Source organism: Lonchura striata, chromosome 4 (assembly GCF_050655825.1).
Source record: "Lonchura striata isolate lonStrDom1 chromosome 4, ASM5065582v1, whole genome shotgun sequence".
Lineage (NCBI taxonomy): Eukaryota > Metazoa > Chordata > Aves > Passeriformes > Estrildidae > Lonchura > Lonchura striata.
Window position 1 is genome coordinate 60,504,541 of NC_140706.1, and position 26,827 is coordinate 60,531,367.

At 42.9% G+C, this 26,827-nt stretch overlaps 1 protein-coding gene across 11 annotated transcripts in view; it reads right to left on the minus strand.

Annotated features, from left to right (window-relative positions):
- ZNF827 (zinc finger protein 827) overlaps window positions 1-26,827 on the minus strand; it is a 114,875-nt gene that overhangs the window by 76,204 nt on the left and 11,844 nt on the right. For 5 of the 11 annotated variants that reach the window (XR_004148241.3, XR_014955199.1, XM_031504685.3 and 2 more), the window contains exons 1-2: window positions 24,050-24,233; window positions 23,747-23,815 (exon numbers count right to left, since the gene is read on the minus strand). The exons of 1 other annotated variant lie outside the window; for it this stretch is intronic. Coding sequence is in view for 8 of the 10 variants with exons in the window: in XM_031504685.3 (XP_031360545.3) it covers window positions 23,747-23,789 (43 nt within the window). In the remaining 2 variants the exon portion in view is untranslated. 5 more of the 11 variants (XM_085579194.1, XM_085579197.1, XM_085579193.1 and 2 more) reach the window with 5 other exon arrangements.

A 26,827-nucleotide genomic window follows, 5' to 3' on the forward strand; every position in this document is an offset into this window, starting at 1 on the left:
GTGGAACCATGAACGACAGCATTATTCCCAAATCTGTGCAAAGCAGTTCTTAGCATGAAGCATGCCTGATCTGACCTCTGCATGACCCTCCTAAACAGTCCCCTAGCACATCCCCCTAACGTAGATGGGCTTGGAATCAGCCTGGATTCAGTGACCAGTAAATGAGCTTTTTAAAATTAATAAATCTTTCTTAAAAGACAAAATGATGACAAACCTGTCATCTTCCAGTCTGCATAACTAAAGCAGCTAAAACTGCAACAATACATATAAACATAATATATATTCATATATTGCAAACAACTCTTTATTGGCCATGTCTGTACATCCTGCAAAATATTATGAACTCTCTGGTATAAGGCAGGGATTTAAGAGATCAGAAATTACTGGATACTTCTGTATTTGTACAGCCAGCACAGGTGTGCCTTCAAAGGCAGATCAGGTGTGTAGCTACTCAAATCTCAGACCAATCCTGCAGTGACCCCTATCTAAAATAAAATAAAATAAATTTGTACTGATAATTCATTCCTCAATAGCTGCAATGACTAATACAACAATGCAGACTAAAGCTCTCATCTCTCCAACTACTTGGGAAAGGAGTATCATACACACAGTGTTGTCATATACAGACTCTAGTTGTTCTTATTTATTTGTCACTGTTTAATAAAGTTTTAAAGATCATCCTAAACTCAACTTATTTTAGCTGAAAAGAAAAAAAAGGGAAAGTGTTGGTCTCACTGCAGTTAAATTACATTTTCTCCTTTCTGGTAACTGCAAAACACCTGAGTCTCTCCTGAGACCTGCCAGTGTTTAAAGCACTGTGACCCTGGATTGCTCCTCTTTCTGACAGGTATTCAAAGTCATACAGATGTGACCAATTCTTTTTTTTTTTTTTGGCAGATCTTCTTACCCAATCAGAACACAGTAAAGAATAACAGCAATGCTGGAATTAAATTCATATTATTATCTCCTCTTGCCAGATACATCTCATATTTCTTGCTTTTAGACAAAATGTCCCAAGCTGCACAAGCATCTTTGTAATCACACTACAGCAAGACAAAAGTTTTTAATATAACCCTCCACTGACATTCTGGAAATAAGCCTGCATAATATGCATTGTGTCTATGATCATGTAATATTCCCAGATTCCCAATTTAATTCCAGCAAATTACAAAACTTGGAGAGAAGTTAATTATTTAAACTTAGGTTTCTATTATTGCTTTGATCCAAAGAATTTAAGGAGGAAACCTCAGACAAATGTATCATGAATATAGAGATACAAATGCACACTCTGAAAGTAAAGTCTTTGGAGCTTTTTATGTTACATGGAATATGAGGCACAGTCTCTCACAAAAAGTTTCTTTTATTCAAAACCCTTTGGAAAAAAGTCACCAATATTTTAGAAGCTGGCAATAAACTCAATTACCTTAGGTTTGTAATTCAAGAAGAAGGTTAGCATATTCCCTTTTCAAAACAAGCAAAAACCAAACAAACATCCAAGCTCTTAGCTAGAATTATTTTGGTATTGTCCAAGTTAACAACACAGACTCAGCAATAACATGTGCATAAAGGCCAAGTACTGTGCACATTTAAATAAAGGAGATAGATGCTAATCAGTTGAACCAGCACTTATGTAGGTTAGAGGAGAACTGAATGTATTCCCTCTTCACCCCATCAACATTAAAAAAGTAACTTGAGCATGTCTGTACACCTGAGTGCTCTCACGTGAGAGATCCATTCACTCATCCCAGATGCAAACAAGTTCTGGATTGGAAGCCAAAAAAGCATCTTACTGGCACTTTGTCTGAATTCATACACCAAGTGCAGGGCACATCCTCCGGGACACAGCCTGGAGCTGACACCACTACACAGCTCTGGAGCCAGAGCCAGCCTGCTTCCTACCACTCATCTGTCTGTTGAAACAATCTCTCCTCTCCCATGCAAACCCCACTCTCTCTGTCTTTGTACTTCCCATCCATTCATAGGGAGAATTGAATTTCCCTTCACCCAGAAAGCCACTCAAATGTTACAGTCTGAGGCATATTTAAGTGTAGATAGATACTGCTTTTGTTTTAGAGAAATCCACAACTTACTAAGCATCCAAAATTCTTTGTTCCTTGCAGTGTACCTCAATTTCTTTCTTTTTCCAAACATGCACATTCCCCATTGGTCTTGCCTATACAAAAGGGCAGCCACCACAATGTTACTGACAGGGAGCAGCAGGAGAGGGGGATTCTCCATTTAAAGGCTTGCTCCCAAGCTCAACATTTCCCTCCTCTTTAGGTAACACACTGAGAGCTCCCTCTCCTGTTGCTAATCTACCTGTGACCACTCAAGGCCTCTCAAAGCTCTATTCAGTTTCTATAATAAAGGGCAAATTTTCTCTCCAGTCTCACTATCCCAAAAGCCAGCAGGATACTTTTTTTTCCCCACCAGTGCAGCTTCTTTCTGTAGCCAGAAATCAGACCTCTAACTGCTGACACTGTTCTAATTTTCCTCTTCTCAGTAATTCCCAGTTGCTGCAGCATCAAGCCCACTGTATTTGAAGGCTGTAAGGTTAATGCTGAAAAAGCCAGCATCAGTGTCTTATCACAAGCTCAGTCAAGCCTCCCTTTAAACACCAGTGAATTGGTTTAGAAGCAGAACAGCGAAGCCTGGCAATTTCATTGCTAAGCAAAGTTGCCTTTCAAGGCCTTCAGGGCAGAATTTTAATTCTCATTGACTTGTGAGTTTGAACAAGCTTGAACACTCCAGGAGAAATCAACCCAACAGTTTCTTTATGATTTCAAATTATATAAGAGCCTCCCTCAGAACCCAGGGGGTTCATGGGTCACCCAGAACAGGTTTGTCTGAAGTAGGACCCAACCTCTATGTCTGTCAAGAAATTTCAGCTGTATTTCACATCTGTGGCAGAAATCTGCATGACATGTTTTTCCCTTCTCCCACAACACAGTTATGGAGCTCTTCTCATCATGATTCAAGAGTCAAGGCCTGTCATTACTGCTACTTCCTGATTTCCAGAGCGATTCTGAAACAAGAACTGCTTCTTAAGCCTTTTGCCACTGGCAGAGGCTAGTTGGGAATTACAGACAGCCGACATGTTTCGGGACTATCACATTACACACCACCCAGGAGCCTCAAAAAATATTTTCCACTCTTGTCAGCAATGACAAAAGGCAGCAAAGTACTGCTGGGTGACTGCTGCCACTGATGTAGCCCATGTATCCATCTCTGGCAAAGCCACAAATGTGTGCAGAAAGCACTGTTTGAAGAAATGCCAGTTTCCCTCGCTTGCCAATTCATCTGCTTGCTTTCAAATACAGAGAAGTTCATTTTCTTCTTCAAGAGACCAGTTTGACAGACAAATCTTATTGATCCCAAAGTATGTTATTTCACTTTGTGACCATCTGCCCTCTTATTTAGAGTGCTGATTAGAATCTGACCCTGGTACCAATAGAAAGGTAAATATTAACTTGCTCAAACGACTTATATCTGAAAATTGAAAAAGACAAACATGTTTGTTGATTTATACACTGAGTCACTCAGTTCAAATGCTGGAAATTTTAACTGTACCCACTGCAATGTACACATGCCATTCCAGAAAGTGGCAAGTGTGAGATGATCCACAACTTCGCTTTGTGGAACTTGGAGGGGAGAAATATCAACACATGAGTTAGATCTCCAGGAAAAGGAAGAGTCTCAAAGTTGTGTTACTAAGCACCAGACATGGGCAGTGAAAGCATGATGGGAAGAACACCATTTGAAACACTAGAAATTATCTGAGAAGAGTCTACAGCTAAGGAACCCACCCCAGGGAATGATTTTTCATGCTAAACAGGACAAAATTTTACTTTAATCATTCAATGTAATGAGTAAATTACAGAACTTCAATATAGAAATCCATATGCTACAGTGATAAGGAACATACAGTAATGACGGGATTACAGAATGAAAATTAAAGCAAACGTTAAAGTAGGTAGAAGTCAAATAATTTCAAAGAAAAGCACACAGAAAAATTGCTGATGAGATAAATTAATCAAAATTGCCCTTTTTTCAGCACTTACATTTCAAGGAAAAACTGGGAACCTACAGAACCAAGATTTAAAGATATAGGGGAGCCAAACTTCATCTTTACCATCTTGATATCAATTACCCTGATTTGTATAAGTATTTCAGATATGATCATTCAAGTTTGCATCAATCTAAATAAAGTTACAATTACATTTGTTGTCCATTTGACACCCAGATCATCTTCCTAATTTGCTGCCCCAACAATTCTATCATTTCATCTCTAACGCCTACCATAAACCATCCTTTGGATTATTTTACACTGAGCCCTGTACCTAGGCTTACTAAAAGAGCTGGGATTAAGTGATAGCTTTACACTAGGGAACTGAGGAGCTCTGCAAAGATACCTAAAGAATTTAAAAGAATGTATTAAACTTAAATGAAGCAGGAAGTCATCCAAGAGGAGTTCTGCAGAAACACTGAGTCGGTTGAGCAGTTTAAGGCCAAGTAAATAGGCAGATGCATCAAAAATAAGGCAAAGACAATACCTGAGCAAGCTAGGACTTAGCCTTGGGTGACTTTTATCAGTGACAGCAAGAAAAGTGGAATGAGAGAAGAGAAGAAACAGTCAACAACCAAGAAGGCAAGGATAACTGTAAAGGCCTTTGAGCAGTCATGGACAAGGAGAGGTGAAACAGAGAGTGAACTGGAAAGCTCATATGCAGCCTCCAATATGGGTTCTCTTGTTCTAGTCCTTCCTGATTGTTTTCTTAGAACCCTCAAATAAGGACTGGGAAATCAGGCCACAGGCCAGAATTCGCTGTCCTGGCAGTCCAGTTCAGGTTACCCTCTCCTGCTGTAACCCAGGTTCCATCATGACTTGTCATCACCACCATATCCAAACAAGACATGTTTTCCCATCACATGGTGGCTGTTAATTCAAGATCAGCACCGGCTCCTCTTGTCCCTATCTTACCTCTGCAGACCAGACAATATGGAGGAGAAAAGGAAGAAAGAGATAAAGACCAAATACAATGGATACCTTTAGGTGAATTATGTAAACTGTGTAAGAGCATCACTTTAGCAAGGGTAAAGAATAATTGCAAGAGATCACTTGCTAATATCACATCACTTTCTATTGCACATTTTGTCTGAGTGTCAGCTGCATATAAGCCCTTGCTTATTTCACAGTCAGGTACTACAGAAATCAGAAGGCAGAGACCTAAAAATGACAGTCATATCTGGAAAGTCTATTCTGTGGTATCCTACATAAATTACGCAGTCTAGCTGCCTGCCTACAAACTACACTTCTGGTATTCAGGCTGATTTTTAAGCATTAGAAAAAATAAAAAAAAAAGGTGAACATAATATCTTTGGGCTGAACAACTTTCATGGGTTTCCACACCCATCAAACCATGCAGATGTGTGTGCTGTAAAACTACCCCCAAGAAGTGGGGCACACTGTGTGCCCACAACCCACAGTTTCCACCTCTAAAAATCATTTACAGCCACATGTGATAAGGCTGTATATCCAGAGCAGCAGCTGCGTTGATTTTGCCACAGGGATGCTCACTAGAAAATCATGATTTTAATAAAAACACAAAGGCCTGCCTTAACTCCTTTTAATATATCTACAGCAGCAAATAAAACTTAAAAGTTACAGTTGCATAAATAGTCGTGCTGGAGTGGTGTTGGTCCCCCATTTTCCCTTCATGATTTCTGTGACCTATAATAGGTAAGCAGCACAGAAAGTCACCATCCTCTTTGAGTGGAATTTCTGGCTCGCTCCTTATCAACGGGATGATTATTCAACTCTTGACCTCCTCACAAAATGGTTTAGTAGTGTTGCTGGTGCTTGAACCAAATTTCTCTACTGCAGGCTGACCTAAAGAGAGCAGCACAGCTGCAAGAAGGATCTGCCAAAAAGCCACAGCTCTTCTGTTCTGTCCTTCTCCCCTGTGTTTAGGTTATGTCACACAATTAGACAGGGAAAGAAGCCCTAGGTAGGACTCTGTATTTCATCTCCACATCTTCCAAGATAATGATTTTCCTAACTGGAGGGAAGGAGGAAAGGGGAAAAGGAAGGCACAGCTTTTAAAGACAGGGCATACATTCCCTACTTTTATCCCTAACTTAAAGTGACTTTGAAAAATCAACATACAAGAAAACCCCAGAATATTCACCTAACAAATTCTCTAGTACTGCTTTTTTTAAAAAGGACTCGGAGCCAAAAAAGATTAGACAATGATAATTATTTTGCAGTAACTAGAACTCTTCAAGATGGTTTGCCTATACACACAAACAACTGAATGTGCCCAAATATTACATCAGGTTTCAAACTGCTAGACAGCTATAGATTATAAAAATGCATGCACAACATCTTACTTTCCTCTCAAAGGCAGAATGCAGGTGTGATGGACTCTCCCAAGGAAAAAGGGAAGCAGGACAAATTACTGAAAAAGCTCGTCACAGACAACATAAAACCACCTTTTTTTCCTAATCCTCAGAGGAGAGAGAAGTTGTGGTAGATGGGAAACAGAGGCAGTAGCCTTCTATTTTCACAAACCCCAGAATAATTGTGCCAAGCATGTTTCACTAGCTGCCAAAAAGATCCATCTTTTTCTAGCTAGAATCCATGGAAGGGGACAGAAACACATGGTTTCTCCTGAGAAGAGCTGTCACTACTTGTTGAAGGTTCTCAGGGCTGGTTGACAGACCACAAGATAGGACCTTACAAAGACAAGTCTGATCTCTCCCAAAAGCAAGTTCAAAAGAGAACTCCTAGAATGACTGATTTCCCCCAAGAAATATTAGCAATTCTTCTGTTCTAAGCAGGAGGTTATAGTGAGTAGATGTGGGATTAGTGTTTGAGGAGGGTTGCTTCCACTGGGACACAGATGTTTTAAGCTACAAAGAAACACAAGGAAACAGGCATCACCTTACAGTAAGTACAGTGAGGTGACAAAAGCTCAAGACCAACAGAAGTGGTGGTCCTGTGCCCTCCCTTAGATTTGCTCTGTTGTTTGACAGCTTCATGAGCCAATTTCAACTCACTAATTTGGCAGAAAGCTATTCACTCTGTCAAGAAATCAAGAAAAAATTGATGCAAAGGAGACAGGAATGAGAAAATAAGTGGACTCAACAATCCGAGCCACCTATAACCTCTAGTCTTGTGTGGGGTACGAAGTACATCATATCTTGTTGGTGAAAAACCAACTGAGGATTCTTTCTCCCATCCCAAACATCAACAACATACTACACCCCTCAGGGAAGAGCTGGCCTCTGCAGTCAGGATGGCCACAGCACTCAATATCATATAGGATTCTTTAGCAGTCTAATCTGGGACATCGGTAGCTGGCTTAGCCCCATATACTCCTAATTTAAAAATCCCTCTTCTCTAAAACTGGTAGGCAGCATCTTTCTGAGATAAGAAGAGTTCTAAAGACCCAGAAATAATATCTTAACAGTGAGGCACAGTAATCAGCAACCATGAAAGTCAAAGGGCAGAGCAGTATGTCTTATAAAGTAATCAATAACAATGTTAAATATAAATAGCACACATGTATATTAATACATGTATGATATTTGATATTTGCTTACTATAATTTAGAATTAGTTAACTCTAGCTGGATTTTGCCAGTATTTTAGGCCCAGTGAGCTGAAGAACTTGCAGTGTGCATGTGAAACAGAACAAAATTCACACAGCCTTACAGGAGGAGAATGTTTTTGAAGACCATCTCTCAAGAAGTGCACAAAATAACAGCCTGCACAAAAAGATGCCATCAGCTGACTTGACTCAACTTGATCACCAGGGAGGTGATCCTGACCTTTCTACTCAGCTCTGGTGATGCATACCTGGAAGGCTGTGTCCAGTTCTGGGCTCCTCAGTACAAGAGAGATGTTGGGCTCCAGCCCAGCTACAAAGACATTTAAGGGACTAGAGCATCTTTCTTACAAGAAACTTGGACCCATTCAGAGTAGAATAGGTAGAGAGACAACCGAGAAGGGACCATCAGTATATAAAAGTATCCAAAAGAGAGGGCGTCAAGAGGATGGTCTAGGCTCTGCTCAGTGGTACTGGGCAATAAGACAAGAGGCAATGAGCAGAAACCGAGGCCCAGGAAGTTCCACCTGAACATGAGGAAGAACTTCTTTACTGTGCAGTGACCACACACTGGAACAGATTGTCCAGAGAGGCTGTGGAGTCTCCCCTGCCGGAGATATTCAAGAACCATCTGGACACAATCCTGTGCCATGTGCTCTGGGATGACCCTGCTTGGGCAGGGAGGTTGGAACAGATGACCCACAGTGGTCCCCTCCAACCTGAGCCATTCTGTGGCTCTGTGATCAACACACAGAATAACTGGAGAGAAGGTATACAAAGACAGCTGATTTTTATGATAGAGGTTTTCAGAAGAAACAAATATTTCCAAGGTCAACTTATGCTGCAAAGGCTGCCTAGTAGCCCCAAGACAGGTTCATAAAACACATGAAGTGTCAGTAAAACAATAGAGAATCATGTTCCTTGCAAAACCTATTTTATGTTACCAGTGTGCTTGCAACAGTTTTATGGAGGCTGAGCAAAATATCAGAGCCAGACTTACTGAAAGTTTCTTCCACAGGTCCTTACAAGCATCCTGTAGTTGAGGCTGGGCACACTTTTCATAGACCACATGATACTGATCAGACTAGTTATACACTACATATATACATATATACAACCTAAGAGTTGGCACATTAACATATCAAAGGAGTATACTACTTCTTCCTGATGTAAACAGAGAAGATGATAAAACATTCCCTATAAAACCAAACAATTTTTAGGCAGCAAATTCTAAGCTAGATTGAAGTTTCTCATAAGGAATTTCAGGCTTCCCTGTGTCTTTTAAAACCAGCTATTATATCAGGTTTTGACTCTGATAGATTATTTTAAAGTAGAAGAAAAACTGTATGAACAGGAGTTCCACTGTTATTCCCACAGCTCTGCTGGAAATGGGAAACAGTATTAAAAATCTGTGGTTGTTCAAATGGTTCACGTGCAAGTCTATCCAGAGAGATTCCCTGCACCTGGAATTGTAGTGTATCCTCGACATCAATGAACACTTGCCACCTACGCATAAAGTTCAGCACAGCAATTAAAAATTCTACCTTTTATTAGTTATAAAGAAGCTTTAAAACTCCTTAAAATTGCTCCTAGTTAGTCAAAATTTACTTTGCTCATTTGTTTTGCTCTAGAGAGATGTCTAACTCAATAGGCTGCTGCAGTGAGAAAATATCAACTACCAAATGATAATAGGGATGCTGGCACCTTCAAAATAAGAAGAGCTAAGGATTATTCTCAAGACTTCTCTTATCTTTAGCATACAGAGACAAGACGTATCATGTCAGCTTACCTCATAAAGGAGGGAAAATATTCCAAAATTTCATAAGATGGGCCTTCAATGAAAATGAAACCTCAAACAACTTCAGCAAACAATTTGCAAAAGCTGATTACAACCAGAAAAGTCTCTAAAGGAAGAATTTTAGTTTCCACTCTAGATCAAATTATTGTGGGAGAATCACACGAATGCCAAATATTCAATATAGTAATCCATAATATTTTAACACCATCCTTCAACAGCATCTAACTCCATGAATAAGATTTTATGTATTTTGGCAGGTCATTAATGAAACCTTCTTTAAGAAGTTGCCTGTGAAACACAGAACTGGTGTCTATTAGGAAATTCTAAGCAGAAACACAAATCTACCTTATCTTAAACACAGTCTAGCTGCAAAGCAAAGGCTCAGTTACTCATTTCCAAATAAGCAAATGGCTACGTGCTTTCTGGTAGTTCAGTTTGCGGCCACAGGAGCCTTCCATACCAAAACTGAAGTAAATATGAATTTTACAGTTTCTTAGGTCACATTTTGTATCCTCTAGGTGCCAAAAAATAAAATAAAACCAAACCTCCCAAAAAAAACCACAGGAAAGCTTTGCTTTCTAATCTTCATTTAACCTGGTAACAAAATTAGTGGTCACCTATATCTTGTATACCTGTGTTCTCTGGTCTTGAGCTACATCTGTAAACTGCTTACTCTTATTGAGTGTCTTCATCAGCCAACAATTCATCTTCATTAAAGCTTGCCCCTGACCTGCCACCTCCCCAGACCTGGGTGCAGTGACAGCTGTCTCAACTCTTTACTGTGACAAAATGCATCTTCATTGCCTGAAATGCACTGCAAACTTCAGCAGCCACAACCCCAACAGCAAAAAAAAGGAGGCACAGGAATTCTCAAATACTCCTTGCAACTTACAGCAGCCAAGAACAAAGTGATCCATTTGTGCTACAGATTATTGCACTGCTGATTAACCCTCGATAGCTGTGACCCATTTTAGTGTGGCCTGTCATCTAAAACTGACAAGGTCACCACAGCAACATGATTTTTGCCACCCTTACAGGTAGAAAGGAAGCAGAGAACTTGCAAGCATCAATGCAGCTGGCAAAAGAAGTGAAAAAAAGTGTTCAAACAGATCACTTGGTTGCATAGAGACAATTTTCAATGAAAAGAAATAATTCCCTGATCACAACTGCAATTCAGCATTATGGCCTAGGCATGGTCGTAAGTTTTAAAAAGCTCTCACATTACCCGAAAGACCAAAATTGATGTAAAATCTCCATGAAAAAGCTGTAAATCACCTATGTTCTGAGCTGTGCATAGCAATTCCCAACTTTCCTAGGAGACAAGCCATTGACCAAAAGGCTAATTGAGGCACCAAAACCAGGCTGGCTGATTACCTGCTCCTTCACCCATTCATTCCAAGGAGTTGCCCTCATGTGTTGTACACACCATATAGGATCGTGCCCTTAAGCAATCCAGAGTAAATTTACCATAGCCATCACAATGTATCAGAAAAGATTGTCTGCTAAGGTTGATAAATCAGTCAATTACCTGCTTCCTTGATTTTTATTCTTGTGTAAATGTTTTCAACCTGACATTAGCAATACCTATAAGAAGATGACCTGCACGTTGCCAAAACCTATTTAAATTACTAGCAAATCCTTAATTCCTATAAACAAGATTACAACAGTCTTGTTTAAAAAAGGTTTCTAAATACCAAAGTGATAGTTCCAGAAAATAAAGCTCCCCTGCTGTTATTATTTGAGGCTGCTGGTTCCACATTAACTCTGGCTCTGTGTAGAACCCTCAGAATTGCCTCAGCCCACCTGAACATCACAGACAGAGCAGCTGCATTCTCTCCATCACTACTCCTTGCCTGGCTAGCACAAACACAGGGCAGGAGGGTCCCAGTCTCCTCAACTTCTCCTATGATGTCTAAATCACCTTCCTCCCCAAGCCATGCACTCCCCTCATGTCTATAAAATAGGGAGAAATATTTAACATACAGAGGAAGGTAAAGACAAACAAACACTACTGAAACACTGCAATTATTGATTTAATCTTCAATGCAGAGCTGCTTCAGTGCCCCTGGTGGGAATCTAAAGAACAGTCCAATTCTCACAGGTGGCAGAAGACTGTAAAAAATCTACAGGCCATGGTCCTTGCCAGTGAGCTGATTTGGGCTAAAAATGGAATATTAAATCTATGGCAAGGTTTTATATTCCATTTTTGGCACATGATCTCAGGCAAAATTTCCCTTTCCATACCTCCTCTCTCACCAATAATAGCAAGAGATTCCCAGAACAGGAGAACAGAAAATGCGCATTCACAGATGCCAAAACCGAAAGAATTATTGGATGCATCATCCTTCTTCCTCTACACATAGAAGTTATTAAACACAATGGACTGTGCAATAGAACTGGTTTCCTGTATCTCTTCAAAGACATAGTCAAGTTTTGAAATTCAGAGGTGACAAACTGTGACCAGGGTTTGTACAGGGTCATGTACAAACCTAGCACAGCTCCAATACTTGAGGAAAGCTCTGTTAGGAGTTTTCAACAGCACTGCAAAACACAGAGCAGCATCCAGAACACATCTAGTCATTTAAAGAAGCATGTTTTCCAACTTTTTCCCCACTGACCTCTGCTCCTCTGAGGCACAAGTCTCTACAGGTGCACAACCTCATTAACTTACCTCAGCTTCCCCAAGAAACTACTAAGTGTATCTTGGGCTGTCATTTAGGCTGAAACTATTTTTTTGGTAGGTCATATGTGCCCAGGACAGCAGTTTAACTCTCTTGCTTGTACTCCTATGCACTGTACATAACCAACAAATGTGGAGGAAACAGAATTTCCTTGTCTCTTGTGCACAAGGTAATCTTTGAGAGCACTTTCTAATGTCTTACTGCTACCACAGAAAATAGAAATTCAGGAGACATTCAGCTGAAAGAGTAATCAGAAGTCCTACAGAAGAACATGGTGCTTCTGATCTGCCCTCTCCACGACTACTGTCTCTAATTTCCTAAGGCAGGCCAAAAATGTCAGGGATGATACAAATGGCAACCTTTACTTTTCCTCTCCTTTCCAATGCTTAAAGGCATGTTGTATCTTCTCTTGAACCAGTTCCAAATAACTTCCCCTTCTATTAACTTCTGAAACCACCAATAGCACTCAGGGTGTGACACTGATAAAATACTGCTATTGCTAAAATGAAAAATAGCTATTTCTTTCTCTACTTGCCTACCTTTTCCTGACCAATCTTCTTCAGATGGCATAGAAAGCTTATCATAAATACTGACTGGCCAAGGGTGAAAAAGAGAAGAATTATCAGCGATAAAAGCAGTGATTACACCACAAGTGTTTCTGAAGAAAAAGAAGAAAAATAAATCTCATCAGTGCACTATTACTATACAAGGGCTAAAGCTGAAAAAAGCCATGTGTGAAGCTCTGCCAATAGGTGTGAAGATTCTCTAAAGAAAATTTCCTGTTGAGCCATAAGGAAAAAAAAAAGATAACCAAACAAACACTCAAAAAGAGAGATCTGATGTCTGTATACTATCCTGCTGAGCCTCCAAACATCCTCCACAATGATCATATACCCCAACAGCTCTGTCATTGCAATCTAGAACTCCTGGACCCAAAACTGTTTAAGGAACACAGTTACAGCACCAGTAAAATTGGAAGAGAGTAAAATCTTGCTTGCTGATGGGAGGTTTTTATCTCCCAGGTACAAGGTTAACCTAGGTAGCTTCTGGGGAAGGCAGAACAACATATTGTCTCTATTGCTGCAGGTGTCTGGCTGGCTGCTCTTCACATAAAGGACATACTGGAGTTTGAAAAACTGTCAAAGAACTGGTTGTTTGCCTACCTTGATAAGATGATGTGCTGTTGTGCATCCTGACCTATGCCTACTTTGACTTTTTTTGGCTGGCTCATTATTTCCTTCTCTGAGCATTAATAAGACATCCTAATTTCCCAGCAATCCCTGTGGTATCCTGGCAAAAGCAGTTCATTTCACTAAATTCAGAAGAATAGTTACCACTACACATTCGATAATCCAAACACTTCTGTCCAATTTCCATGCAGGCCCAGGTTCTCTCCTGTGAGATACGTGGGTATTTGGCAAAGGAGGAACACAGCATGAGCTCTGATTGCACCTTGTGTTTTCTAACCCAGCCTCAGCCTGGAGATCACCTTATCAGCAGCAGCTGGAAATGGCTCTTAACAAGCAGTAAGTAGATCAGAATGCATTCCAGCTGTGGTTTCATCTAACCCTTCCCATCTCTGATGCACAGCCAAGCTGCAGTGATATGAAGTTGTATGAAATAATAGGATTATTCCTCTCCTAGAAACATCCCCCTGCAATAAGAATCTCCATCTGGGAACCAACACAACTTCCATAACATTTGCATCACCCTAGCACTACAAGGGAGATCAGAAGAAGGCTGCAAAGATGGCCCATTGCTGATAAGAGAAATTAAGTGCAATTTAAAAAATAATGTTAAGGGCACTTCCCTTTAATTATTCTAAATATTGAAGTCAGAAAGGTAGCAACAACAAATACTATGAATTTTCTTTATCTTTTACTAATATACAGAAAGAGAAAAAGCCATGTTAAGCATCAAAACATTGACTCTTGGAGAAGGACTTTTAAAACACACGAAATTGTTGCTTTAGAACACATTTATTACAGATGTTCCAGGGATCAATAAAGTAAAAGAAACAACAAAGTCAACTAGAAATCCCTGTCATCTTAATATGCAGGTGGCAGTAAACAGAACATGGGAAGCCTCAGATCAAGGTGCTACAGTTCCTGTAATTATCCCTACTGTGCTCACAACCCCTATCAAGGGGTCACAAAGCAAAGGGAGGAGCTCACAAACTGTGGATGGCAATATTCAACCACAGCAGGTGACAACAACCAGAGCACCTGCTTTAACAAAAACCCTTTTCATTTTAACTAGCTTCTGTTTATTTTTGCTATAAGCAAACTTCTCCTGCTTGATTTCTGGTAAATAACGGGCTCTTCATTTACCATTTTACTCTGCCCCATTACTCACCCAAGGTATTTTGTTCTCATTAGCCTTCCAAGTAGTTCAGAAACAAAAAGTTTAGATTCCAGATATTGAAATTATTCCCTCCTGTACACATCACAGGAATCTAGTTGCCTATAATTTCATCTTTTCCTCTCTCCCAAAGTCAGATTTAAAATGGCAAATTATATTCCCTGAGTTTCTAATTCCTCCCACAAGGATTATATTATGGTATCTGAGGGAAGTTTCAAGAAGTATTTCTTTTGTCTTGCTGTCTTTGCTACCAAAGACAGCTGCTTTCTCTGTCCCTGAGAGGATTGCTTGGGGTTAACAAACAAAGCCAAATAAGAGAGGATTAGGAAGCTACTCATAGTGGCAGGAGAGCACACAGCAGCAGACCATGTGGAATAGGCACTGCTCACACCCAGACACATGGTTTTAGGCACTACACCTCAGCTTTCAACCTTAATTCAGAGGTCATATAATTAATGTGCAAGCACTCAACTAGAAGTGGACATTCCTCAAACCTTATCTTATTTTAAAGAAAGTTAGAATTCTGTGCCAAGCTCCCAGGACAAGAAATTACTGCTATGACTACTTAGAGCACAGGCACAGCAGAAATGACAGCAATGTGTTTTGACATTCTGTGTAAAAATCCACCTAAAATTATGATAAAGGGGAATAGTTAGAAGTGAAGAGGAAGTTCCATGTTCATGTCCAATCCATTCCTGGCTTTTTCTGCAGAAAGAACAAACAGGTGTGACAGTGGTAGTGGAATTTGATTATATTTTTCCAAAGCGCATTTCTTGGCTGAGAACTCCATGGGCTTTACCAAGAACTTTTATGAAGGCCAGTAAAAGCCTTCAAAGACAACAATTTTGATCCTCCTGAGAGTGTGTCCATACTAAATAACACAGTGCTATGTGGTGATACCTGAGCCAACTGGAGTATACCCACAAGTAGTAGAACAGAATTAACCTGGGCATACCGCTGTGATAACGGCCTCCTCTACACAAGGCAGCTTATTTAGAGCTTGCTTTGTTATCTCAGTGTGGCACAGCACGGTGCAGGAAGACAATATAAACAATTATGATGAAGCATAGTTAGGTCTTACGGGCAATGTTCAAGTACCTCAAGGTGGGCAGAAGAGCTCCCTTCAGAGTTATTCACTGTGCAAAAACTCCCTTTGGCAATGTAGAATTGACAAAAGGATTATGTCAGCCTTTCCTTTCCAGAATGAGAAGCAGGGTGAGAGCCTGGGGGCAGCAGAAATTGGAGCAGCTCTAGGCTGTTATGCTTACTCTGGTGCCTGAGAAGGGCTCCTCGTCAGCTCGAAGTGCCAGAAACAGAGGTAGGTAAGAGGAAGGTCTGCTCCAAACACATAAAGAAATGGGTCCTCAGTCATTACTTGCCAGGTCTAGATTTGGCACAGTGGTTTATAAAGGGGGAGACTCTGGCTGTGCTTCAGGAAAGCACACAAACACAGCTACACCACCAGCTGCTGTCTAAATACACTTGTCTGCCACCCTCTCTGTTCCTTACTTTGCACTCCAGATAATGATCATCTAGTTGAGGAAGATCTGTTCGTATTTTAATTTTTGAGATGAGTAATTATTTGTCCTACTACACAAATCAAAGTGAAGTCTAGAAGCTTGCAAAGAATTTGTGTTCATTAAAGTCACACATGGGGATTATTCATTAAGCTAAATACACACTAAGTAAAAACAGTTCTTTTAATGCATTTTTTCTAAAAGTTACTTGCCCTGATACAAAATCTAACAGGCACCAACATTCAGGACATGTCCAAAACATTAGTTCAAACTAAGAAGTTGTAACTTTAAAGCAAGCTTATGCCAAATATTTTCCCTTTCAGATAAAACTTGAGTCCATGCAGGAGAGAATTATTAGCACCTGCATAGAAAGCCTTGCAACAGAGGAAAACCACAACCAAGATGCAAACCCCAGATGAGGGCCAGCAGAGCTACAAACCCTTCCTGAGGAAGGGAACCCCTTAGATTAGGACCATGTGGAATTCAAAGAGATGATGACAGTAACTTGGCTTTGAGTTGCTTCAAAAATGTTATTTTTACTCTAGTGAGAGCACCCCAAATAAAAGAAAAAAACAGTGCAGGTGTTCAGAACCTAATTTCATCTGCTGAAACTGCTGATTATACCACTCATTAAAATACCGCCACCACTTGGTAACCCTTTAATTTTTAATGGGATTTATTCTAAACAGCAACTAAATCATCAGTCTCACATGCAACCTTCTCTCTCCTCATCTGCTGTGCTATCAGCACTAGTCACTCTTTCCCCTCTGCTCCCAAACCTGTTGTCTATCTGCTGAAAAGAATGAGGGAAAGGACTGTTTATGCAGCACAGTTTTTCTCTCTTCACTGAATGTTTCTCAGAAAAAAAACCCAAACATGAGTTTTTACCTAAACTACCCTAACGCAGACTCTGTGAATTCTTAACCTGCAAAATGAAACAGCCTTATTTCAGTGTTAGGCTTAACTTGGAACTCCAATACTCAGTATAATTACGCCACAAATGAGAAAATCCCTTGAAAGGTAGGAGATATTTCAAGGAATAGAGCTAGTTCCAAAGCTGTCAGGTTCAAACAGGATATTCAATCCGGACATTCAAAATATTCGGTGTCTAGATCAAGAAGGATACCAAGTGAGAAAAAGAGAAACTGTATTTGGGAGCATAACATTACCATAAAGGTGACTGTAAGTCTGCAAAAAAGAAAACTTGAAAGACAAGCTTTCAAGTGAGCTTATGGGTAGAGTTGCTGTGTCCTTCACTGTAGTAGCCACAACACAGTGTGTAAGTGCAGCATTGATGCTGTCTGTACCCTAGAGAATGTACCCCTTCAAATGAAGTATGGGTCTGAGTTTTATTATTTAATTACATTTTAAAAAGAAAATCCCTGGAGAAAGGGATATTGTCCACCCTTTTGAAGGTTTGGCTTTTTTCTTCTCTTTACCCCAATATAATTTATTATTTTTCATGCCCATATCAATACATAGCATGTATTGTTCAGAGAAAACATTTAAGGCAAAACAAAAATATGTTTTACTCTGGGAGGCAAAAGAAAGAGGAAGAAAACTCCCCCCCATTCCCATGAAAACTGAATTCTAATACATACTGCTGGCTACTTTGCAGTCCAGGTATTTTGTATATTAATATTATTATTGAAAGCCATATGGTACTTTAGCCTCCAAACATCCTGGAGGGATTTGTATGTGTAAACCCAAATGATACAAATCATGTACCATGAATTGCAAACTAGGCAACAAAAAAATACAGAAAAAAACCAAATTGATACTTAGAAGATAAACTCTTAAAGAACTCCAGAGTCATGCTAGAGAAGCTGCAATAGTAAAAGGATTCCCTAAGATCTGAGCTCATGTCTATATTATGATTTCTTTGCAATGTGAAAGGGAAAAAAAAAGTCCTCTATACAGTGCTTAATGACAAATCACATGCCTTGTGAAGCTTCATGTTAGAAACCCTTTTAACTTCCAAAAAGTCCTCTTTTGTAGGTCATGCTCTCATTATCTTGCTCTGGGATCTGGTCTGATTAAATTATAGGAAATTACTAATACTTCACTTTGAACAGCCAGCTCCTCCTGGCTCCTCGTCTTCCTTCTTTTTTTTCTAAACTTAATTCCTCCTACTCCTGCCTTCTTACATATGAAACAGACAACAATCGCTCTGCTAGAAAGACTAAGTCATACTAATTCTTCATCCATTTTAAAAGTAAAAATGTGTTCTGTCCACATCTTCTTACATTTCCTATTTCACTGCTCTCCCTGCTGGTTTTGCTGCTTGGTCAACTATAAAGTTTGCAGGTTTGTTCTAAATCTTTGGCATGCCTACCCCCTCTAAAATCTCACACATAAGATCCTAAAGATTTAATTAACTTAATGAGCATAACACTGACTCTTTGGTAGCCCAGTCTATACTCCAGAGTGATGGATCCATATTTTGTACCATCAGACAACACTAAGACATAGCCTACCATTGATGTGCTTTAGACATTTATCTCTGAATGATCTTAGAAAAGTGACTTAGGTTGCATAACAAGCAAAGAAAAAGAAATCAGCATACAAATTTAAAGAGACAGACATTACACGTCAGAAAGGATCCCCACAAAGGGAGAAGATATTTTTGAAAAATCTGTGAGGATTTCATTAGCACAAGACAACAAAATGAGAAAAGTGTTTTCAGATGGAGTAATGGGGTTGTTACTCAATCCACCAGAAGACTGCTGTTTATTTGAGAGGTGCATTACAGCACTACCAGGACAACCATAATGAAAGCATTGAAATTATTAACCTCATCATACCAAAGAATAATAATTTTCCCTATGTGGATTCTCTTGTGGACTATGTGCCATATCAAGATCCCTGCAGTGCTAAGAGGTCAAAAATAGTATGTTAGAAGAATAAATAAAACATGTTAGAAGAATAAATAAAAGGTTCCCCCTTATACATGCCATGTGTACTAGTAAAGTAAAAAATTCATCTGAAAGAAAGATTCCTGCTCCTGGCAAAAGTGTTTTGTCCTGGAGGCAACTCTTAAATACCAAATAACAGCAAAAACACTCTAGATATTGGGAAGTCTTTTAAAAAACCCATCCAATGCATCCTGTCTTGCTTTCAGAAAGTATCAGATTAAGCGAGCTGCAGAAATAAAAAAATAAGGAAGCTCTAAATCACTGTTAATTTACTTATTTGACAGCATTTTCCCCCCTCTGATGATATAATCAAGCAATAAAGACACAATATAATAAAAAGCTTCAGAGTTCAATGCTTTTTTTTACTGTATAGAAACAGCTGAAGAATTCAACACAGTATCTGGAACATCCAACACTGTACCTGACCATGAAAAGAAGAGTTAACACCTGCTTATAGTCAGACACCCAGCTTTTGATATGGAAATTAATACTGTATCAATTCTGCATCTCCTCCTTTAACAAAACAAATCCAACAGAAACTGCCACTGCAGTTTGTCCTGCATTGAAAACATTCCTCAGGAACCAGCAGCAGTTCAAACTTCTCAATGTAGTATTTAATTCTGCCTGCGACTGTAATAAATGCAAGTTTTGAATAAATTGAATTGTGGCATTAATTCGCAAATTGCATTGCTGACAAGCCTGAGACAAAACCAAACCCCAAGGAGTATCGATTGCTGCACTTAAGGCAACATAGTGGTCTAGATCTTAAATGTTTACTCGAGTGCCTGAAGACCTCCCAAAACTTTTACTTTTCAGGCTGAGCTCTTCCGAGTCACATGGAGCAGTTCAGAGGTAGCAGACTTTCAGAAATCCTTGGTAAAGAAAACAGCCTGAGGTAGAATGGAAAGTGAGGCAACAAGGAGAAGAAAGATAAGGTTGTGTTTATGCATATAAAGATTCTTTTGCTGAGTAAGTGAGAAACAAATATCTAACTGCTAAAGTAGCTGAAAGGAAAAAACTCCTAACACACATACACACAGAAATGAGCAAAATATCTTAAAACATTCCAGTGAAAGTGAATTGACTTGCCCAAGTTAGCCACAACCAAAGGTAATCATAAGGCACACATGTACTGGGCAAAATTTTAAGTTGTAGACTTAATTCTGACACTGCAAACCAAGTCCACATAGTTGCAGTATTTCATTTGGGTATGAACAAGCCATTGTCTGTCCAGGAATTTCTAAAATCCTTTCCTCATTCATTTGTATCTTAAATTAAAAAGGATGCAGTTTCTTTTGTGTTTCACAGAGTGTGACTGAAGACATTCTGCTGGCATCTGTGACTAAACAGTTCCCCAAACCTAACTTCTTTGGGTACAAAAACTCCACAATACACGTAAATACTGGAACCTCAAAGGGCCCATCCATCTGACCAAACCCTGGGGCTCATCCTGCTTTGAGCAGGGGGCTAGGCCAGATGACCTGCAAAAGACCCTTCCAAACTAAATTATGTTGCAAACTCCAGCGACTGAAAGCTCAACCTTAACTCTGCCATTTTAAACAGATGCCACCCAAACACATTATTATTGTATCCAATAATATCAACCCCTATCTTCCCTCAAACATTGAGGTGTTAGTATCTACCAACTCCCTTGGAACTGTATTAAACTTTTGCAGCAGCCCAGTATGTCTCCAGCAAAGTCTTGTACAGAGAACTTCTTCACTGTCGTATGTTTTTTGGCAGTGCAGTCTTCTCAAGTGAAACTACCTGCAAACGTAGGTGTGGGCTGTCCAGTGGAGTCAGTGGGCAGAAGCAAAAAATCAGGGCGCTTGTCAGCAGTGAGAGCAATCTTCAGGTGCTCTGCAGGGTATATAACAATGTGTGAGGAATTAATGAAGGCCTAGAAACCCTGAGAACAGGGCTTCCTACCCAAGTAGTACTAGAGCCCACAAGGACTTGCCAAGCTAAGTTACATTTGCTCAGTTACACTGTAACACTCACAAATTATTCTGTGTATCGACAAATGATTATTTTTTCTCAAACAATTGCAACAGAAGCCAAAATATCCCAGGGAGGTTCGGTAAGATGCTACATCGCTTAGGTGTCCTGGAGAGCATTCACGCACCAGCAGCAACCTGTAACATGACTTGGGAGTGAATCACAGCACGATGCCCTCAGTGGGACAGAGTCAAGGTTGAGCACAGCAGCTGACAGCTTCTTTTGGGATGTGCGTGGGGCACTTTACATTCTTCTGCCACCATTAATACTTCAACATGAAATACACCCTCTGTCCTGTTAAGAAATGTATTGCTGAAACCAGCGAGAAACAGAGAATATAGAAGTATTTTACACTGAGTACCCATTAAAGCAACGTGTTGCTTAAAAAAAAAAAAACCCCGAAACAAGAAAAAAAGAATCAAACAAAAAAATCCACCCAAACCAAATAACAATTTATATCATCTGCACACTGAATTCTAAGGTATTTTCTTAATCTAGAACACTATTATTGAGTTATCCAAAGTATTATTACTACTGTCAGATAACAGCTTTTGATCCAGTGCAATCTAGTTGCAAAAGAAACTCAAATAAATCCCACTGAAAGGTAGCATTTGTGTGGGACGAAGGTGGGTGTGCCTTTCACAAACCAGGAAAAAAAAAAAATCCCTCCTCCCATGAATTGAACTAAAAAATTAATCCAAAAGAAGTACAAATTAGGCCGTGTATTAAAAAAAAAAATAAAAATCAAAATAATAACACACGCCGAACTTATGTGCACAATGAAGGCAATTGTTCCTCGGCCCAGAAAAAGCCGTGACTTCCCCCGGCGCGGCGGTCAGGAGGTCGGGGCCGCGGGCGGCCTCAGCCGCAACCCGGAGGCGGGGGCAGCGCAGGGCCGGGCCCGGCGGAGCCGAGCCGAGCCGAGCCGAGCCGAGCCCCCGCCGCCGCGCTCGGCGGCGCCCGGCCGAGCTAAGATGGAGCCCAGGTTTGATGTCAGCCCCAGGGGCGGGCGGAGGGCAGCGCGCCGGGGCGGGGGCGAGGGCAAGGTCAGCCGCCAGCCCGGCGCGGCCCCGCCGCCTCCGCCCGCCCCGGGAGCCCCGCGGGGCTTCAGCCGAGCCGGGCCCCGCACGGCCGCCCCCGGAACGCCCCTGCGCGGCCGCGCTCGGCCCCGAGCGCCCGGGCTTGGCCCCTGCCCCCGCCCGCCGCGCCGGGGCCGGGGCGCTGCAGAGGCGAGCGCCGCGCTCCCGCCGCTCCCCACGAGCCGAGCCGAGCCCTGCGGGAGGAACCGGGGCTGCTGGCTCTGCTCCTCCGGCGGGCGGGCCGCCAAAGGGCTATGCGGGGGCAAACGGCGAGAGGAAGGGAAGGGGGGGGGGAAATCCCCCAGAACCAACCTCAAACATCAATCCCCGCCGAAGCAAAGCCCACCACAACTCATGCCCTTGCCTCGAGTCGGCAAGAAAGGAAAAAGGGAGACAAATCTTTGCGGGGTTGCAAGTGCTTCCCCCTCGCCCCCAGCCTGCCGCCCCCCGCGCCCAGATCTCCCATCCTGGTCCCTGTGCCGGTGCGGGAAGGGCGCGGGGAGCGCTGCCCCAGCCCCTCTGCCCGCAGAGCGGAGCGGGGGCCGGGCCGCGCTCCGCCCGCAGCGGCGCCCCGCGGGCAGGGGCAGGAGCCGCCCCGGTGAACTCCCGGTGACCGAGCCCGGCTCCGGCACCGGCGGCTCAGCTCTCGCCCTGCCCCGCGCTTGGCGCGGAGGGGCTGCAGGCACGCTCAGAGCAGATGTGTCGGGGACAGACAAATGACCCCTCCATCCACCCCACGCTCTCCTTCAAGCAGCCCTGGGGCCATGCAGGGGCAGGGTATTTTTAGGTCCCTTCCCCTCCTCTCCGCCTCCCTCTCAATAGCTGCCGAGCGCTGAATACAAGGAGAGGGGGGGAGAGGGAGCGGGAGAAAAGTTAACTGTTTTGCAAAGAGGGAAGAAAACAGGGAGGGGGAGGGAGCGATCAGGAGCAGGGCAGGGTGAGCCGTGTCAGGGGATGTGTGTGCGTGTGTGTGTGTGCGAGCGCAGTGGGTGCCCGCGGGCGGAGGATCGGATGCACTTTAGCCCTGTGCTCTGCTGCTCTCGTCTGGGGCAGCGCCGCCGAAGCCTGAGTCTCGCCTAGCTCGCCTGACCCTTCATTTCACTGCGGCCAGGAGGAGCCCGGAGCCCGCCGCCGCCTCCTCTCCCTGCTCTGCAGGGACCTCGCCTGCCACGGTCTGCCTCCCCGCCGCCCCCTCCCACGCCGCCGCCGGCGGCCACGGCCTCCTCCGGGGTGGCCCTGGGGTCGGTGTGGGGTGCCCTGCCGGCCCCCTCCGCTACCGCTGCCCGCCTACCCCCCGCTCCCGGGCCGCCCAGCCCCGCCGCAACCTTTAGCCGGGGACAGACCTCTCGGCTGGTTCCGCACAAGACGCCAGCAGCCGCTTCCCCTCTCGCCGCCCTCCCCTCCCGTGCTTAGCCCCCCTCCCCACCCCAATAAAACAGACCCCCCTCCCTTCAGCCCCAAAGAGAAACCCACACCGCCCCCCCCTCCGCCCCCCCTTAGCACAAATGCACAATCACGGGCGAGGGGAGGGAGAGGGAGGAAAGGGCGAGAGACGCGAAGAAAGAAGGGGGGAAAGGAGAGAGAGGAAAAATTAAAAGGGCACAAGGCTGTTCATCACCAACATGGCTGCCTTAGCTCAGACCTAAAAGAGGAATAACCCAGGCTGTGTCTTTGTCAGTTTCACCTCTGTAACCCTAAACTAATGCACGAAACGACGGAGGCGGCTGCAGAGGGGAAGGAGACGGGGAAAGGAGGAAGGAGAAAATGGCAAAAAGAGGGGGCACTTACGTGAAGAGAGGCGCTTGGGCTGCTCCTGCTTCCTCCTGGGCATTTTCCCCCTTTTTTCACATTCTCCTCCTTGGTTTAACGGGAGATCAAATAAGACCGGGAGGGGGGGCACGGACAGGCACAAAGCCGGGGCCCCCGGGGGAGCTGCTAGCCGGGGCGGGTTTTCCCTCTTCGCCGGGGGAAAGGGGGCTTGAAGCCGGTTTTCTCGGAGCCACCGCGAAGGGCTCCCTCTCCCCCTCTCTCTTTCTTTTCCTCTCCCCCCCACCCCCCACCCCCCCACCCCCCCGCAACCCGGTCGTGCACCTGGCTTGTCCCCGGTCGCAGTATCCCTCAGCGGCCGGGGATGTTCCCGGCGGGCGGGCGGGCGCCGGGCGCCGTGCCGGGGCGAGGGCTGGCGCGGCGGTGCCGAGGGCTGCGCCCCGCGCTCCTCCCGGCCCCTAACTAACACTAACGCCGGGATCAAAGGGCAGCGGCGGCGGCGGCGCTCCCGGCGCGCCCGCGGGCGGGCAGGGACACCGCACACACCCCCGCACAGCCCCGGCGGGCGGGCACACGCACAGACACACGCACAGACACACGCGCGCCCCGCTGGAGCGCAGGGGACGGTGCCCCCGCTCCCCACGGGCTCCGGGCGCGGCGCTGCGCGGCGGCGGAGGATGCGCTGCCCCGGTCCTGCACCCGCTGCCAATCGGCTCTTAAAAAAAAAAAAATTAAAAAAATTTAATTTTTTTTTAAAAAAAAGGTGTGTGTGTGTGAATTTGTGGGTCTCGACCATTCACAGTGTAATCCCCTCGTTTGTGGTGGGAACGGAAATAATAGCATCAGCCTTTTTTTTTTTTTTTTTTTTTTTTTAATTAAGGCGTTTTGTCATCCTGTGTTAGAAAAGCAAAACTGTGGTGGTGCACAGCTAACCCCATAGAATTTTTTGGATGGGCTCAGCTATCCCTTCATAAAGCACAGGGGCCGAAGGGGTTTATACAGCCGAACTTCGGTGTGGGAGGGAGAGGCTGCTTTACATACAACTCCCTCCAGGCCAAAACAAGTACCCAAAATAAGCCAGAAAGAAAGGTGGGCAAGTTGGTATCCTGACAACTTCTAATGCAGGTTTTAAAAAGTGGGAAGAATACAAACAGCACAAAAATCACAACTGCTTGAGAGTGTGTGTGTGTGTGTGTGTGTGTGTGTGTGTGTGTGTGTGTGTGTGGAGGGGGGAGGAAATCAAGATTAGGTCACCCCTAATGGTTGATTTAACTGCTACATGATATGTCTACAGTGCACACAGCAATCTGGACTTCTGAAATTTACTTTTTTTTTCTTGCTGTAATGCAGGTATATGAAGCTTGATCCTGAAGCAATTCCAGTGTGCATTATGAAGCCAGGATAGCAGCTTTCATTAACTGATACTTACTCTCATTACTTCACAAATCACACATCTTTCTTCAAAGACAGACATGAAGGTGGAGAAAAAAATAGAAGAGGGATTGGGTCTCACTAAAGCACAAAAGGTACTCCGTGAAAGAGAAGTGTTCTCTTTGTGACTTGCAGTCATTTGGATAAAAGTTCACACAAAAGTTGTTAATGATTTAAACGCCAAAACCTGCTACTACAATTGAAGTAAAATTATTTGAAGCATAGTTGTTTCATATAGTTCTCTCTTTGTGTAAGAAAACTTTGAACTTAGCAGAATACATAATCAAAATCACGAGTCAGATGTTGCAAAAATAAAAATAAGCATTATTCTAGCATGTATACCTGTTAAGATTCTTTCAGCTTTTAAGAACCTGACTCAACATTTTATCACACTATTTTTCATCCTAACTTCAATTTCTTAAAAATAAACAGCTGCCGAGGCAAACATAAAACACCACATCTGAAACCTAAATATTTTTAAACAGCAAATTTAAACTCTTAATCACCTCAATTTAGAATGGTTTCACATAATCTCGTACTCATTTTACAGCCACACTGAGCCTTTCAGAAAGAAAAAGAAATCTAAATAGTATTTAAAAGATTACCTATATGACAATCTCAGGTTCACTACCATGCCCATGCAATTCTGAGTTTTGAAACCGCATGTACAGGGTACACATCTACTGAAACAAAACAAATTCCTCCTGGCTTCAGCTGGTTTATCATTCCACAATACAGCTAAAATGCTTCATTTTCATTGAGAGATTTATTTATTTTTAACCCAGGGTAAAACCAAAGTGTGTAACTGTCAGTACTGGAGATTTCTAGGGGTAGGGATGAGTCGAAGCAGCTGCCTTACACTTACTCATGACCAAGAGTACCAGGGACCAAATTCCCTCAGAAGATTTAGGTCCTGTCTTTTCCCTCAGTTCTCCAGTTTATATGGGTTTTGGCGATTCCTACCATGTTAGTAGTGATAACCAAAAATATCAGAGGCGTTCTTTTCTGTTGCTCACAAACCTCAATGTCGACATGCCTGGAACTAGCAACAGAACTTTGTTCACTGCAGGAGTTGCAATGCTAGACCCACTTATTTTTTTCAATACATTCTAATGGCAACTGTGTTGAAATAAGCCAGCTTTGTGAGCAGCGACACAGTGATCCTGTCTGTGCAGGAGGCCACAAAGTAACCCCTTCAGAGAGGGAAAGAGTACTGGCCCTGTACTATGATCCACCACTGCTGTGACAGCCCTTCCTCAGGTGCTCTAGGAGAACAGGACACAGGAAATACTTTGTTCTTCACTATTACTCTTTCCACCCTCTATTCCTCATGTGTTTCTGGCACAAATCAATGTTGACATTGTCAGCATTAATTTACAATGTGCCACGTGGGTTATTTTCCCCTCCATCATTTGAAACCCCCTTTAGGGGAGTTGAGGTGGCTGCAGCAAAAACGCACCACGGGAACACAGCTCTCTGAAAGGGCCATGGGGACTGGCACACAGCAGAGCAGCATTAAATCTCTCTGAGGGTGACCTTGGCTTCCATAGACATCCTAACAATTTTCCTAGGAGTTTAGTGGGCCAAGCCTTAAGAGTGTTCTGCAGTAAAAGAAATCCCAATGCTTGAATGAATTATTTGGGAGAAACTTTATATACTCGAGCTTTGAAG